General features: G+C 38.5%; 1 protein-coding gene across 1 annotated transcript in view; it reads right to left on the bottom strand.

The window, feature by feature from the left end:
* The window catches only part of LOC115733421, a 52,154-nt gene that overhangs the window by 19,353 nt on the left and 15,766 nt on the right, over positions 1-17,035 (bottom strand). Inside the window, exons 6-11 of the mRNA XM_048278984.1 lie at positions 13,990-14,261; positions 1,748-1,836; positions 1,523-1,628; positions 1,234-1,371; positions 882-960; positions 155-426 (exon numbers count right to left, since the gene is read on the bottom strand). Coding sequence (XP_048134941.1) covers positions 155-426; positions 882-960; positions 1,234-1,371; positions 1,523-1,628; positions 1,748-1,836; positions 13,990-14,261 — 956 coding nt within the window. The remainder of the gene's footprint in view (positions 1-154; positions 427-881; positions 961-1,233; positions 1,372-1,522; positions 1,629-1,747; positions 1,837-13,989; positions 14,262-17,035) is intronic.

The following is a 17,035-nucleotide window of genomic DNA, read 5'->3' as shown; positions in this document are numbered from 1 at the left end:
AGAATGCAAAATGGAATGAAATCTCTTCCGAAAGCTAACTTGGGAATGTCTCAAATCTGTAAATGGCAAACTGTGTCTGAACGTACTAGGAGATGTACTAATTGATACATAGATTAATTTTGTATTACTAGCTTTTGTCACATCTAATGAATACCTTCAGGGTTTGAATCCAAGTGGCTCGAGCTTCCAGCCATTGAAGACGATGGTTGAGCAGGTCCCCTGAAGTTTGCAGTGTGGCTGCCACCGGTGATAAGGTTTGGGACTTGCGAAATCTGCATAAGTGCAGAGTCCAAGGCAGCATTTGTTTTCATTCCTTGTCCTTCCAATGGAGACTGAGCAGGACTATCGCTGGGCATGAGATTCAGATCAAACCCCACCACCACTTCTGATCCAACAGAGCTGACAGGATTCGAATCAGATTGAGCTCTGCTCATTTTTCAGCCACAAGCGCGAGCACTAGTTAGCATCACAACTTGAAGATCAAAGTGTTAACTAGAATGCACAGCTTGACTGTCATGTTGTTTCTGCCGATGGGTTTTATCGGGGAAAGCATTTACGATTCATCTAAACATAAAAGATTTGACTGAGGCAAATGAAATTATGCCATGCCTCCGGCCATAATCCGATAAAGTCACTTGCAGCCCGAACGACGCATGTATTTAACTTGCAAAGTTAAATAATTTGCACAAGCAGGTAATTTGAGTTATGAATCCTATCAAGTAGGTAAAAGAAGCTTTCATATTGAGATGAATAGTTAAGCTAATCAACAGATTGTTCGATGCAGTTGGAGAAAAGATTCAAAGAAATAGTAGACGATGCACAAAAAAATTTGTCTCGGAAGAGACGAGATCAAGAAACATGGCAAGATTTAAATTTCTTACTCATTCTCATTGTTCGTTATGCTCACTGGAGAGTCAGCCTGTTTAGCTGTCTCTGCCAATTCCGTTGACATTTGTTGCTCTGCTGCACCATGAAAGGAGGGCAAGAACAATTAAACCTCGCATAACGAAGTGTTCAAAATTCATAGGCTGGACTTCAAGGTCTGCACTAAACGTCTTCAAGAACCAAACAATCATAAACAAATGGGCGCGCTTAGAAGAGAACTCGACAAGAACCCAGTTTCTACAGTCATCTTGCGAGTACAACTAGCTTTTGCTTTTATGATACCATATGCTATGAAGAACAGAAGCTATGCATTTGAACCGAAGGAATTCTATACGATGACAGCCTTACCAGGCACCAGAGGAATATTCATGGCTCGATGCTGTTGCTCGAGCAATTCATTGAACCTGTTGATCTGTTTTATCAACACTAGCCTTGTGTAGTAATTTTGGAAAAACTCAGGATTATCTTCTGCCAATTTGTCCCAAGCTGGAATTCGAAGGACAAGTTTAGAAGCTCCGTATCAGAATATAACCCATACAAGAAACGGTGGCGGGTAAACGGGACTGAATCATTCGGGATACTAAAATTGGACTAGTTCTCAGCATTACTCATCAGACCAAAAAAGTTGATCTCTTACTGAGACGGGTGAGACGAGGGTCGATTCCAAACTGAACTTCCAACGTATGGGCTGTTTCGTTACGGTTCATGTACAGCTGAAGGCACCGCTCTATCATATCTTTGGCCTTCGGAAAAAGATCAAAGCAATGTAATTAGAGACCCTTTTAATTCGAAGAAACTCGGCAATCTTAATGCAATGCAGTGTGAGAGATTGATTCGAAATATAAGAGAACTTGTGCCTCACCCTGTCAATCTCTTTGTGAACATCGTCGTCTTCCGTCGACCGAGCGTTTTGATCCGGGGCCGCCATGATTCTACTGTGAAAACCACTTTCTGCAATCCAATAGAACAAAGAAATTGCTCCAAAAATGTGGGACGGAGAGAGAAGGCCTGGAGAAGACGAAGTGACTAATGACTGAGAGTAACCGAAAGTTGATTCTCGTTTGCGGAGTTCGAAGATGGACTTGCATTTTGCTCAACTGTCACCGCCTCTTTTTAACGACGCCAACCGTTTTTGCCCATTGCTCCCCGAACTTTGAAGTATTTCAGTTCAACCCTGAGCTTTCAAAACTTTTCAGTTCTGGCCTGGCACTTCGAAACTTTTCGTTTCAGCCCGGCAGTTATATCGGGAAACAGATTAGATAGGTGACAACTCCTACATTAGGAATAAGAGGAATAAGAAAAGATAAAATGTTTTATATTGCCAAATGTATTTATTGACACAATTATTTAATATTAAGTAACATTTTCAGCTAACAGCTTAAATTTTTAGAATAGCCGATAATGGTCTGACAAAATCTCACTTATATACTTGAAGTCTATAAATTTGATGAACAAGTTATGGGCATGTTTGGTCCCTAGAAAATCATTTCATTCCCGGTCTATTTTTGATGAAATAAGCATTCCTTTGTTTCGTTCCAACCCCAAGTTTGATAAAAATAAATAAATATTAATTGAGAGGGTCAAGGAATATGCATTTTATGCACCTAGAAATAGCTCCAAGTTTCATATATTATAAATAGCCTAGCAATTTTAATAACCTTAAGAGCATCAACAACGTAGAAGAATGATTTGTGTTTGTTATATTTATGGTCAGTTATCATAATTTTATTGGGAAAAAGGACATCTTTGCCAAAAGATTTTGCCGACTCACTCAAGTGTCAAATCGGAGATAAGACAATTACTTAAGTGCCAAATTGGAGAAATTCATGGCTAAACCGATGGTGTGACATTTATAACTAAATTTTTAATCTAACATGGGAAACGTGAACTTTCAGTCAATGTGGACTTCCAAACAAAAAAATAAGCTAAAAAATTAAAAGAAATAAAAAAATTAAAAATAAGCTAAACATTTACAGAGAGAGAGAGAGAGAGAGAGAGAGAGAGAGAGAGAGAGAGAGAGAGAGAGAGAGGAGGGGGGCTTATCGAGGGCCCTCGGACGGCGCCGGTGACCCCTGCCAACCATTCCCCATCCTCGGGGGCCATTATCGGCAATGACAGGGCGGCGGTGGCGGGATTTGTGCAAGCCCTCATCGATTGTAAGCCCTTTCTATATATATATATATATATATATTTTTGTAAATTTTTAGCTTAATTTTAGCTTATCTTTAAATTGTTTTATCTATTTAATATAATTAATTTTATATTTTTATTTTTTAATATTTTTCTTTTGAACTTTTAGCTTTCTGCCACATTGGCTTTAGATATTAATTAAAAAGGTCACGTCAAATTTTCGTTCAAGCAAATTGGAGTTAACACTTAAGTAATCGTTTAAAAAAAAATTGGCAGTTAAGTGATCCAAAAAAAAGTTTTGACAATAAAGTGAGCGATGTACATAAATTTTGACATTTCTGGCATCATTTTCTCAATTTTACTGTTACATGTAAAAAATTTTATAACACGGTATAATGATCATAAATGATGCATTTTCACAATAATTACCTATAATGTTCATGACTTGATTAACGATTAAATGAGCTTTTTGATGATTGATGAGATTGAATGATGATTCAAACAACGAGTCAATTATTTAACATACCGTTCAAATGACAATTTTTAGCATCCAAAACATATCTTTCAAATGATGACCGGTGAAAAATGATTTCGAGCCAAACATCCACCATTCAAACTCTCAAATTAAGGGCATACCTGAATATACTTTTAATTTTCAGTTAATTTGAATTTATAACAGATGTACTTTGAATTTTTTACTCGGAATGTGCAAAACTTTCATAAAATATAAATGTTGACACGTAAACTCAAACAAAATTTTTCCAAAGATTTTGAAATTTAGATAATAGTTTAAAATTTTTGGTGGCACTACTCAATCCTAGACAAATAGAAATTAAATCATATTCAGAAAGTCATCTTATCATAGGATGAGAAAGATTTGCATTTTATAATTTATGTCAATTATAAGAAACTTTGATGCCATTATTTGGACATTATGTTGAGGCTACTTAGAAGTGATCACTAGAGGAATATCTATTATCAATCATGTACATGCTATCCAATAAAGAAAGAGATTTATTGTGGTCTATCCCTATAAATTACTAACATGGCCTTCCATGCATAATTGACATAAATAAAATGAAGGAGAAGAAATATTTTGGCAAAATATAACTATCGCTTATCTCATAATAGTATCAGAAACAGTGGCTGCAGTAGTTCTAACGAATCTCTAATGACTAGTTGCACTTCTCAAACCCCTCCAACAGGAAGAATGAAGTTGCCTATATAGTGGAAGACCATCTAGGCCAAAATGTTAGAGAGAGCACAATATAAAATGCATACTTGCTATGAGCTACTTTTCTCTCGCCGTTTATTTGTTCTCCCAAAAAAATTTCTCTGGCAATCTTTCTATATTGTGATCGTGTGCAAGATCAAGTGTATAATAGTGACAGCAGAATGTGAGTCCTAATAGTGTGATTTATTGAAAAGGCGATACTTGATGTTTGTAACCTGTCTTGAGGATTTTTTTATGGATTCCAGCCCAAGTTATGGTTGTTAGTCTTGAGAATGGACGTAGACTTGGGGATAAAGTCGAACCACTATATATTTTATGTGCTTGCATTTTACTTGATCTTTTACTCAATCTTGCACATGTTCAAATATTGTTTTGACAAATATCTGTTCACCACATCTTTTTAATATAACATAATATTTTTCTCGTATTCTCTACACACTTCGGCATACAATGTTCTTACGATATTTCAAACATCCGCTAATCCGATCTCCGTAATGTCTCTACAAATGTTTGGCCCGGTGCTTGAAATTGAACTTGCTTTACTCTGCATATGTTTTTCAAAGTTCTCAAACAACCTGTTCATCCCCCTTTAGGTTGTATTGTTAGCCTCAACAAAAGTGAGGCTCCCTTGTCAGTTTGTTGACTCTTGAAAGCTGGAAGAAGAGGAAGAAGACAACATTACATGAAATACAAAAGACATGCAAGAGTATTGTTAGTGATATTAGGATATTTATTCGATTGATTATATGTAGTATTATATTTATCTTATAACCTTGATTAGTGGTCCACCTCTTTTCTTTAGATAGTCGTTTGGTTGCATGGATAAACAAGTTTTCGTGGCACTATTTGATTTCAAAATCGAGCTGAATGTTAGAGATGATTACGAATTTCCCTATGATAATTTTTATATGTTATCTAGATAATTGAGACAACCCTTGTGCACTAGAGCAACACCACTACCAAACTCGTCAACTGAAGCTTGGAGCCATCACACCCACCATCCTGGCTTTTGCTTGATTTTCCATATCTTTCACGATTATGCATATATCTCCCGATAGTTCATATCCTCGATTTATTATATTTGATATTATGTTTATCTTATGGCCTTAAATAGCTCTCCATTAAAGCCTATAAGTAAACTAATGTACTATTTATCGATTTTTTGAAATATATATAATTCCCACAATTATAACTTTCTTTTTATTATTCTTATCTATTATGAACCGACTTGCAAAAATGCAAAAAAATAATCTCCCATACAAAAAATAAACGAAACAAACACAGACAAGTACCTCTCTAGAACGCATCCTCAAATATTGCCAGGACACTCAAGCTTGATAGTTCAAGCATAATTTGATGCACTGGACTAGTTTAATTTAGTCCATTTCAAAGAATCACAATTGGCAAATAAAACACTTTGTTTGAGAAATATAGAACATTTTAATAAGTCATCATTAATTGAGAAAAATATTGTTGATTGAGAAAAAAATATAGCATACACTTGTAGAAAAGGTGATATGTCAAAAATATTTCTTTCCCTTTTTGAATGGAAATTAAAATACAAAATAAGACATAAACTTGTATATAAATCCTATGGTTGAGAACATAGACATCTTCGTGAAGTAAAGCGTTTTTTACGTCCATTTGGTGAATATCACAATTGCGGAAAGTAGCCACGGATAAGAATGCTCGAATAGTTACCTCCTTGGCAACCGGAGAGAAGGTCTCGTGGTAGTCTAACCATTACGTTCTTTGAATTCTTTGGCCATTAACCGAGCCTCATAATGTTGAATTGTTCCATCAGCCCTGTATTTAATTTTGTAGACCCATTTGCATCCAATGGGTCGCCGATGTGCTAGCAAGGGAACAATGTCCCAAGTATGATTATCAGTCAAAACCTGGATTTTTGCTTCCATGGCCTTCTGCCATCTAAGATCCTAAGCAGCTTCATCATAGCATGCAGGTTCTGTCTATTCATAAACATGACTCATGCATGTGTTGGGGAAACAATAGACCAAAAGAGATGTAAGAAGAGACGGGATACAGTGTGCCTGATGATTAAATTGAACCATTTATAGAATATCTAATCCAAGCAAGTGGTCGAGAGACATGCCTAGAACATCGAGGAGCTACTGGAGGAGTCACAGGAGAAAATGAGTCTTGTTCCGGAGATTATGGTAAGTCGGCAACAATAGGAACCGTCTCAGCTGCCGCATGGGATTCAGGATGTATGTTCCTTAGAGTATCGAGAGGAATCGGATGAGAAGAGGTTGGAATCAACACATATGATGGAGAAGGTAAGTCATCCTCATGTAAGAACCGTCGAGAGTCATTTTCAGGAAGAGAATTCGAGGCCGAAGAGGCATCCTTGAAGGGGAAAACATCTTCACAAAAAATGACATACCTGCTGATAAAGAATTCCCTAGTCAAGGGTTCAAAGACTTGATCTGCATTCTCAAGGGTGAGATACCCCATAAATGTATAGTGCCGGGCTCGAGGACCCATTTTATCATGAGGTCCCAATATGGGAGCATAACATAAGGATCTAAATACTCTTAAGTGATCAATTTGAGGCTTCTTACCGAATAAGAGCTCAAAAGGGGTTCGTCCGCCGAGAATTCTCATGGGCATGCGATTGATCTAGTATGCAACAATGATCACACAATCTCCCCAAAAAGTTTTAGGGATGGCAGCTTGGAATACAAGAACTCGTGCGACTTTACGAAGGTGACGCTGTTTTCGTTCAACAATCCCAAGTTGTTGAGGTGTATAAGTGCATGTACTTTCATGTAATATGTCATGAGAAATATGAAAGGATTGACATTCTTTATTAAAGAATACTTTTTCATTGTCTGTTCGAATGCAATGAATAGATTTGCCAAACTAATTTTGAGACAATGTAATAAAGGCTTTTAAATGAAAGAGAGCTTGACCTTTGGTTTGCATAAGGAATACCCACGTGGCACGAGAATGATCGCCCACGATGGTGAGGAAATATCTAGAGCCATCACGATGAGGGGTATGATAAGGACCCCTTATATCTACATGAATGAGAGAAAGAATATCCGAAGCTCGAGATGAACTACAAGGAAAAGGAGCTCATGTTTGTTTGGCAAAAGGACAAATATCACAAGAGCGATAGGAAAAAATGGAAGATTGACCCAATCGTCGATGTGATAAAATAACATTATCATCGGTACACGCATTGCATAATGATGCGTTATGGAATGAAAAACAAGATAAATCAAGATCTTCCGGAAATTTGGTCCAAAAATAGAGCCATTCAAAGAGTTTACCCAAGCCCATCAATTTGCCGGTCGAAAGGGCCTGAAATAAGCAAGTATCCGTATTGAAAAGAATACGACAATAATTTTGTTCACAAGCCTTGGAAACCGATATGAGATTGAATTGAAACTAAGGATAAAGGACATTATGGAGTGTGATGGTAGGGCTAAGTGTAACTTTCCTACTTTCGTGATAGGTACGGTGTTCCATACGGAAGCCGCACGGATATTGGGGAATTAAGATTAATATAGACATTGAAATAAGAAACTCTCACTACAAATAATGTGATCACCGACAACCGAATCAATAATCCATGCGTCATGAGAAATAGTATTAAGGCAATATGAAGTACCTAAGAGTCCAACATTTTTGTCGAACGAGTTTAATTGCTTCAATGTTTTTAGAATTTGTTAGTATTGATCCCGTGTCGGATGATGGCCCCGAGTCACCTGAAGGGCGATTGACTCTTTTGCCTTTGTCTCCGGGTTTCCCATGCAACTTTTAGCATGTGTGTTGACACCTAAATTTTGATTTTTAGAAAAATCATTCGTATAAGCATAAAATGAGAGTTATTCATAATTCTCACAAAAAATAAATTTTCATGCATTGCATATTTAATTTTCATCGGTCAAGTGTACGTCATGTCGGCTAGGGCCGGAGATGAGTTAATTGAGCATGATTCCAACGAACGACCAAATCATTCGTATAAGCATAAAATGAGAGTTATTCATAATTCTCACAAAAAATAAATTTTCATGCATTGCATATTTAATTTTCATCGGTCAAGTGTACGTCATGTCGGCTAGGGCCAGAGATGAGTCAATTGAGCATGATTCCAACGGACGACCAAGTTAAAATCGACTCGAAAGCCAGTAGAGAGGGTGCAGAATTTTTTTTTATAATTTTGGACTCAAAACAGCCCGTTTGAGCTCTTAAAATTGCAAAAAGGCCTTAATTAATTACCTATTTTATTAGTTAAGGTCCAAGTGAGTCCGGAATTACAAAATGAGCCCATAAAACATTGAAAAGTAGCCCATTTCGCCCCCCTTATTCATTTGGCCGAAAATTTGAAGGAATGCAAACCAAGTGAGACTCCTCAAAGTGCAGATTTTTTAATCCAATGGTTAAAAAACTCAATCAAAGTCCTACTAGAACTCCCAATCTAACGGTCAACGTTCAATCCTATCTCCACTAGGTTTAGAATACTTGAGCTCTCTATAAATAGAACCCTAAACCTAGGTGAACGGGGGAGAGACATTCATTATACACATACGGCACATTGAGAGAGGGGAATTGGAGAACGCACGGAGAGAACACACGAGAGAGAGATCGTGGTTCCGTTTCCTTCAACCTTGCTGTTTCTCTATCGACGAGATAGTCCCCGTGGAGTTTCTTGTTCATATCCATGCATCACCATCGCCGACAACGTTCTACGGAGGATTAGTGAGGTGAGACCTTGGAGGGACAAATCAACCTTTTGAAGACCAACCCGTGTCCTCCCTCATGTTCACGCCTCCTGGACCTTCGTGTCTTTGATGTTGGGTGCCCATTGAAGGACCATCCATACAAGGCCAGCTCATACGAAGAAGATTTTCTTTTTAGAGAGTTCTTAACTCTCCAACGTGTTTTCGGTAGCCCCATCCTTGTCTCGTTAGCCACCGAAGGCTTCACCTTCGGCGCAAGTGTGAAAACGAAGGCGCGCATCTCGCGGTCCAGATTTCATAAAAGGCTACTATACCGAGGAGCAAGGCTTTCATCAAAGTTGCTCGTTCGCGAAGGTTTTTTGAAAGCAAAACAAGGTAACTTCGCTACACTTTTTTTGGGTTGAATCGACGTCGATAAACATGCTATTTTACTGCTGTGTCTCTGTGTTTCTGCACTGTTCGCATGTTTTTTTTTAATCCAAACCAAGCTGTTTTCGTGTTATTCGTGCTACTAACACATGCAGAATTTTTCGCGAACCTAAAGGTGAGACTTTGGACTATTGTTGTCACTGTTTTACATGAATTAGTCGCTGTTTGTTTTCCGTTCTTCGACGTGAACACTGAAAATTTTTACGGCAAAATTCAAGGAGCAAGTTTTGCATACCAAAACCCTAATTTTTATCATAAATTTTGAAAAGCGGGTTTAATTGGACTCACTGGACATGTTTTCAGAATAAAAAATCCTAAATCTAAATTAGGGAATTTTATTCCCTAATAGGCAACATCTATGTTCAGTTGGATAAACTTGTCCGTCGCCGTTCGGATACGACCCTCCAACTTAGTAAAGATGGGAATTTAGTTAATCTGATCTATCGCCGTTTAGATCCGATTTGCTATCTTCAAAACGCCGAATTTAGATTTAGGAATATCTTTTTTCGAAAAAATGCAAGAGGATGGGGTTTGATTCGTTTCGACTTATCCGGATTGCTATCTTGAATTATCTGATTGGATTGATATTCTGCAATTGATTGGGATCTTGTTTGATTTAAATTTCCCGATAAACTTTAAAAAAAAAATCCTAAAAATTAGTGAGATATGGTTTCTTATAAACCATGTCTGATTAAATCTTTAGGAAGATAAGGTTTCCTAAAAAAATTTATCTCATTAAGTTTATCTTGAAAATTTAGGTAAAGAGAATCAAATCAGAATATTCTTAATCTAGTCGAAAATTCAAAGAAAAGGAACAAAAATCAGTTCATTGTCATCTTGTGTGATTTCATGGATATCTCATCTTATTTACGAAAAAATTGCAAAAAAATCCCATGCATATCTTCATGTTATTTTTTCACATATCTCACGTTCCATGCATATCTATTCTGCATTATTTCATTTATCTAGCCAAATTCACTTCATATATTTTCAAGTATCATATATTGCATTCCATATTTTCGAAATATCACTTGCATATCTTTAAGTTGTGTTTCCAAAAATAAAAATCTGCTCGTTTGAGATATTGCTTTATCTTTTGATCGCATCATATTTTCGTATACCATTTAGTCCTTCATCCATATTTTCGGAAATTAGCATAAATCATCCATGCATTCTAGGTCGGTTAAAATTAATTCATATGTTTAAATCATTTAATCTAAAGTTGCATGTCACTTAGGCTAAATATAGTTTTCGCGTCAAATGTAGTCGGCATCATAGGATAGCTAGTTTCATGATTTTTGCACGCCATTAGGATAGATTATCTTACGTCATTTTGCATGCACTAATTAGTCATTTAAACTTTGCATATCATTGTTTGTCTTGCATTTTTGCATGAGCGTATCGTATTGCCATTTAGGTAGAATTCATTGTCATTGCAGGCATACATTCATTGCATTCATTTAAATAAGCGAACACACCAAAAAAAATTAATTCCATCATTTTGAACTTTAAAGTGAACTCAATCAAGTTGCCAAACCTAGGATTTTCATGGAATTTAAGGTACCGAAAGGGCATTAGCTTTAATTAGTTAATGTAATCAAGTCCCCGAATCCACGATCTCTGGTTCGTAGAAATAAGAATAGTCCTCCCGCTATTTTTATTTAGGTTTCTAATCAACCTACTCAAAATGGTTAGTGGCGACTCCGAATTCAAAATCATCCGAATTAACCAAAGTTGCGAGTTGGTAGGGCTTGGGAGGGTCCGTATCGGGTTAGTCATTAAATTAGCCCGATAATCCATTAACCTGAAATATTAATTTTTTTAGGTCGCGACAATGTGTCCATGGTATGATGAGGGAGTTTGCTATACTCACAATATAATTTTGATTTTCCCTTATGATTACCCTTGGATGGGACAAACGAATTAATCCCGCTTGAATTGAGCCTCCCGCCTTCGGTGCACCTATATTGGAGCTATCCATGTTGAACTTGTCCATTGGATTTGACCCTCCAACCTTGTAAACAGGAGCTGAAGTCGAGTCACCCAGCTCGTCCAAAGAAATATTGAAGCCCGATTCGACCCATTAACTCGAGCGGATCGAAATGGAGAGTTGAGCGGCGGTAGTTCTAGACATGGCGGCTCGAGAGCGGCGGGTGCTTGTTGCGATGGTCCCGCTAGAGTGGTAAATGCCATGTTATCAGTCGTTTTGGTGTGTCCTAACCCCGCTAGTCGCTGGCTCTCTTCTTGAACATCGAGCTCGTAGGTCCAGCCAAGGGATTGAAGGAGATCCATGGCGAGGATCCGTGATCAGAACCTTATAAAGTTGTCATTCAAGGTACGTAAGAAACGAGTTACCTTCTCTTCTTCCTTGATTTTTCTGTACTATTGAAGTGTATAATCCAGTCCTTCGAGCTTTACTGTGGTCACGTCAAGTTCGTGCCACAAGGCAAATAACCGGTTGAAACAGGCAACGACCGAGAGGTCCCCTTGCTTAAATTCAGACAATGCCTGTGTTAGGGAAAAATTTTTGATGCGGTTAAGCTTCCCATATATTTCTTTGATCGTTTCCCACAATGATTTTGGGTTGTTAGTCGGAGGGAGACCCGCCGCCACTTTAGGACTAAGACAATTCCAAATCTAGGCAAGGCCGAGCTGAGTACACTTGTGGTGGTGATGCTACAGCCGCTTATTGGTTAGGACGGGGACTATTCCATGTACGAACCCATCCTTGTCCTTGGTAATGAGCGTTCGCCGAAAGTCGTGTGCCTAGGCCAAATAGTTTTCTACTCCGGCAAGTGGCAAGGCGATAAATCGAAGCTCGGGGCCATCGGTTGGTGACGTGTAGAAGGCATCACCAGATTCAAGACGGCTCCCATTTCCCGGTATGGCCCACGGAGCAAAGCAAGGTTTGCTGAGTCCATAAACCGGGTAAGGATTTACTCCCTGACCCGGTGGAGCAATTTGAGGCCGGAAGGGTGTTGGCCCGGATCTGTCAAAATAACTTGGATTTGCTTCTTCTCTGGAAGCATGGATCGAAGCCCACGGTTGGCTAGATCCACCCGCCCACCGACTAGGCCAAGGAATCCACTAGAATGTTGGCCATTGGGCTGGATTAGTGACTTGGACATAAGGCTGGGTTGATCCATCAAGTTGGATTGAAGATAGATAACCCTGGCTTGCTGACTGGATCCCAAACTCAGGTGGGCAAATTACTTCTTCATGCGCTTGATTTCTCCGTTCGCGCGTACCTGTGTTTTGATTTTGCTCCATGAATTCCTACTGACTTGTTGACTTTGTTTTGCGTAAAAGGGACCGCAACAACAATTTAGAAAAAAGAACAACAGAGGCAATTTTAGGAATTGTCTATGAAAACTAGGCCAAAAGAATCTCGCTCCGATACGATGAAAGAAAATGCAGGTGAAGAGAGAAATTTAGGGAATAGGCTCTTTTGCATTACTTTCTTTTTAAAATTACATTGCATGAGTACCCTATTTATAGTACAACGTGGGTTTTACCTAAAGAATATAATCGCAAATTGATATAAGTAAATCAAGTCAAATCCCTAATTATAATCAAGTCAAATCAAAATAAATAATCCACGAGAGCGAGGGTTTGCATGTCCATGTTGAACAATGTGTTTTCCAAGAAGCACCGCCAGTGAATTTTGGGAGTGTCCAATATTCAAGTGTTTTCCTTTTTTGAAGCAAATTAAAATTCGGCACCGATAGCTCCCAAACTATTGAAACTGTCTCCGTCTCCCTACAGAACATGCTTACGAAATGATAACCGGCAACGATGTTCTAAAAAATTATCTCATTTAGTTGCGTGCATGAAACTCTCTTCACACCTTTGCCCTGAAAAGTTTATGTATTTGGTACTCCTACTGTGAAAATACCAAGTTGAACGCCTCAGATGGATCTCGCAAAACAATCACGCTTTTAGCCTTAGGTTAAGTTCATTTATCTTGCGGATATCTTCATCTCCGCGAGTCCAAACACACTATTCCCATGAAGCTATATTACTTACGAGTCCAAACATCATAAATTTGTTTAACTGCCGCATCAACGGACATAGACAATCAAATTCGCAAATCTTTCACTTTGATCTAAAGGACAAGAAGTGTATCAGCTTAAGAAATTCAATCATCCTCCTCTCTACTTAACATGTCCCAAATTTGCACATCATAGCAGAGCGTCACATGTGATGTACAACTACAAGAGCTCAATCCCTAAATGTGATGAGGAATATTTTTATTCAACCAATGATGAGACACAAGAATGGTGTCTTACATTCTTCCAAACAAGCATCATAGTCCTCGCTATAGTCCCCTCGGCATGATACCACTTCCCTCAGAGATCCTCGGACGGAGAGCCTTGACCTGATGCCAAATTAGCAAGGTCCTTCTGATCGGAAGCTGCCAAAAAATCGTTCATCAGGACTAGGAATACATAGAATGCAAGATGGAATGAAATCTCTTCCGAAAGCTAACTTGGGAATGTCTTAAATCTGTCAATGGCAGACTGTCTGTACGTACTAGGAGATGTACTGATTGATACATAGATTAATTTCGTATTACTAGCTTTTGTCACATCATATGAATACCTTCAGGTTTTGAATCCAAGTGGCTGGAGCTTCCAGCCACTGAAGACGATGGTTGAGCATGTCCCCTGAAGTTTGCAGCATGGTTGCCACCAGTGATAAGGTTCTGGACTTGCGAAATCTGCGTAAGTGCAGCGTCCAACGTAGCATTTGTCTTCATTCCTTGTCCTTCCAATGGAGACTGAGCAAGATTAATGCTGGGCACCAGATTTGGATCAGACCCCACCACATCTTCTGATCCGATAGAGCCGACAGGATTCGGACCAGATTGAGCTCTGCTCCATTTTCAGCCACAAGCAGGAGCACTAGTTAGCGTCTCAACTAGAATGCACACCTTGACTGTCATGCTGTTTCTACCGACGTGTTTTATCGGCAAAAGCAGTTACGTTTCATCTAAACATAAAAGATTTGACCGAGGCAAATGAAATTAACCCATGCCTCGGGCCATATGCCAACAAAGTCACTTGCAGCCCGAAAGACGCATGTATTTAACTTGCAAAGGTAAACAATTTGCACAAGCAGGTAATTTGAGTTATGAATCCTATCAAGTAGGTAAAAAAAGCTTTGAGATTGAGATGAATAGTTCAGCTAATCACCAGATTGTTGGATGCAGTTGGAGAAAAACTTCAAAGAAATCGTAGATGATGCACCACAAAAAAATTGTCTCGGAAGAAAAGAGATCCAGAAACATGGCAAGATTTGAGTTTCTTACTCATTCTCATTGTTCGTTATGCTCCCTGGTGAGTCAGCCTGTGGAGCTCTCTGTGCCAATCCCATTGACATTTGTTGCCCCACTGCACCATGAAAGGAGGGCAAGAACAATTAAAACCTCGCATAACGAAGTGTTCAAAATTCATAGGCTGGACTTCAAGGTCTGCACTAAACGTCGTCAAGAACAAAACAATCATAAACAAGACCCCAGTTTCTACAATCATCTTGCGGGTACAACTAGCTTTTGCTTGAGTGTATACATGATACCATATGCTATGAAGGACAGAAGCTATTCATTTCAACCGAAGAAGTTCTATACTATGAGAACCTTACCAGGTACCAGAGGAATATTCATGGCTCGATGCTGTTGCTCGAGCAATTTGTTGAACCTTTTGATCTGTTTTATCAACACTAGCCTTGTGTAGTAATTTTGGAAAAACTCCGGATTACCTTCTTGCAATTTGTCCCAAGCTGGAATTCGAAGGACAAGTTCAGAAGCTCCGTATCAAAATATAATGCATACAAGAGATGGCGGCGGGTAAATGGGACCGAATCATTCGGAATACTCAAACCGGACTAGTTCTCAGCATTACTCATCAGACCAAAAAAGATGATCTCTTACTAAGACGTGTGAAATGGGGGTCGATCCCGAAATGAACTTCTAAAGAATGGGCTGTTTCGTGACGGTTCATGTACAGCTGAATGCACCTCCCTATCAAAATTTTGACCTACGGAAAAAGATCATGCAATGCGATTAGAGACCCTTTTGATTCGAAGAAACTCGGCAATCTTAATGAATGCAGTGTGAGAGATTGATTTGAAATATAAGAAAACTGGTGCCTCACCTTGTCAATCTCATCGTCAATATTCCCAGCGTTTGGTTCCGGAGCCGCCATGATTCTACTGTGAAAACCACTTTCTGCAATGGAATAGAACAAAAAGAACTTGCAGCAAAAATATGGGACACAGAGAGAAGACCCGAAGAAGACGAAGTGACTAATGACTGAGAGTAACCGAAAGTTGATTTTCGTTTGCGGAGTTTGAAGATGGCACTTGCATTTTGCTCAACTGTCACCGCCTCTTTTTAACGACGTCAACCGTTTTTTCCCATTGCTCCCCGAACTTTGAAGTATTTCAGTTCAACCCTTAGCTTTCAAAACTTCTCAGTTCTACCCCAGCAACAGTTCTGCCCGGCAGTTTTATATCGGGAAACAGATTAGATAGGTGACAACTCCTACATTAGGAATAAGAGGAACAAGAAAAGATAAAACGTTTTTTATTGACAAATGTATTTATTGATAGAATTATTTAACATTAAGCAACGTCTTCAGCAAATAGCTTAAAATTTTAGAATAGCCGATAATGATGTCTCAAAATCTCACACTTATATGTTTGAAGTCTATAAATTTGATGAACAAGATTAGATCAATGCTTATGGTGGTGTTTTGTTATTCATTAATTATTGATGGATATGGAAGTTCGTGGCAGATTCGGAAAAACTTCTACTATAAGATTTTATACTCAAGTCCTTCTCTTTTTGAGCGTTTAGTATCCGACGGGGTAGATGTATGAGTATTATTCTTATTTCCAGAAGTTGAAATTGGAGTTATGGTTGAACTTACTCCTTTAATCACAACATCCCACATCAAATTATCTGATGCCTTGAAAAACCACTTCATCTTATTGCACCAAACATTGTAATCCTTTCCATCGAAATAAGGAAGCTTCTTGTGAGCTATGCATTATTTGTCCTGAAGAATTGTTGCTAGAAATGACAAATCGTTAAATGAGAAATAAAACACCTCGTAATAAGGAGCACCAGGCTTTGATACCGATCATTGTATCTTGTAATATCACTTAGAGAGGGTGGATAGGTGATTTTAAACGAATTTGTCTTGAAATCACGAAATTAAAAGAATCAAGTCAAATTAATCACAAACTCACAATCCGAAGATATGCAATATGTGATTCGAACACGAGTATGCAAAATTTTATCAATCATAGTAAGAGGAGTTTAGAGATAGAGAAATTTGCACAAGTTGATTATGATGGTTTGGCTTAGATCTAGCCTACGTACACTCTCTCACGCTGACGGTCGATATGCTGGATTTCACTAGATGAATCAATGAAGGTTACAAGTGATAGCACTTTCGCACTCTTACATAACCTCTCAAGGATTTTAGTATATAGATCACGAGGAAAGTATATAGATTCTGTGCACTTTAGCGCTTTGAAGTTGATGATTCCGATCTGCCACCCATAGCGATACTATGGATCTCCTTTTATACTCCTTTACCTCCAAACTAGTCGTTGGATAGGTCTTCCAAGGATTGCTCTG

This window comes from Rhodamnia argentea, chromosome 5, assembly GCF_020921035.1.
Source record: "Rhodamnia argentea isolate NSW1041297 chromosome 5, ASM2092103v1, whole genome shotgun sequence".
Lineage (NCBI taxonomy): Eukaryota > Viridiplantae > Streptophyta > Magnoliopsida > Myrtales > Myrtaceae > Rhodamnia > Rhodamnia argentea.
The sequence above is the reverse complement of the archived record's forward strand: the minus strand, read 5'-3'. Positions and strand labels throughout refer to the sequence as shown.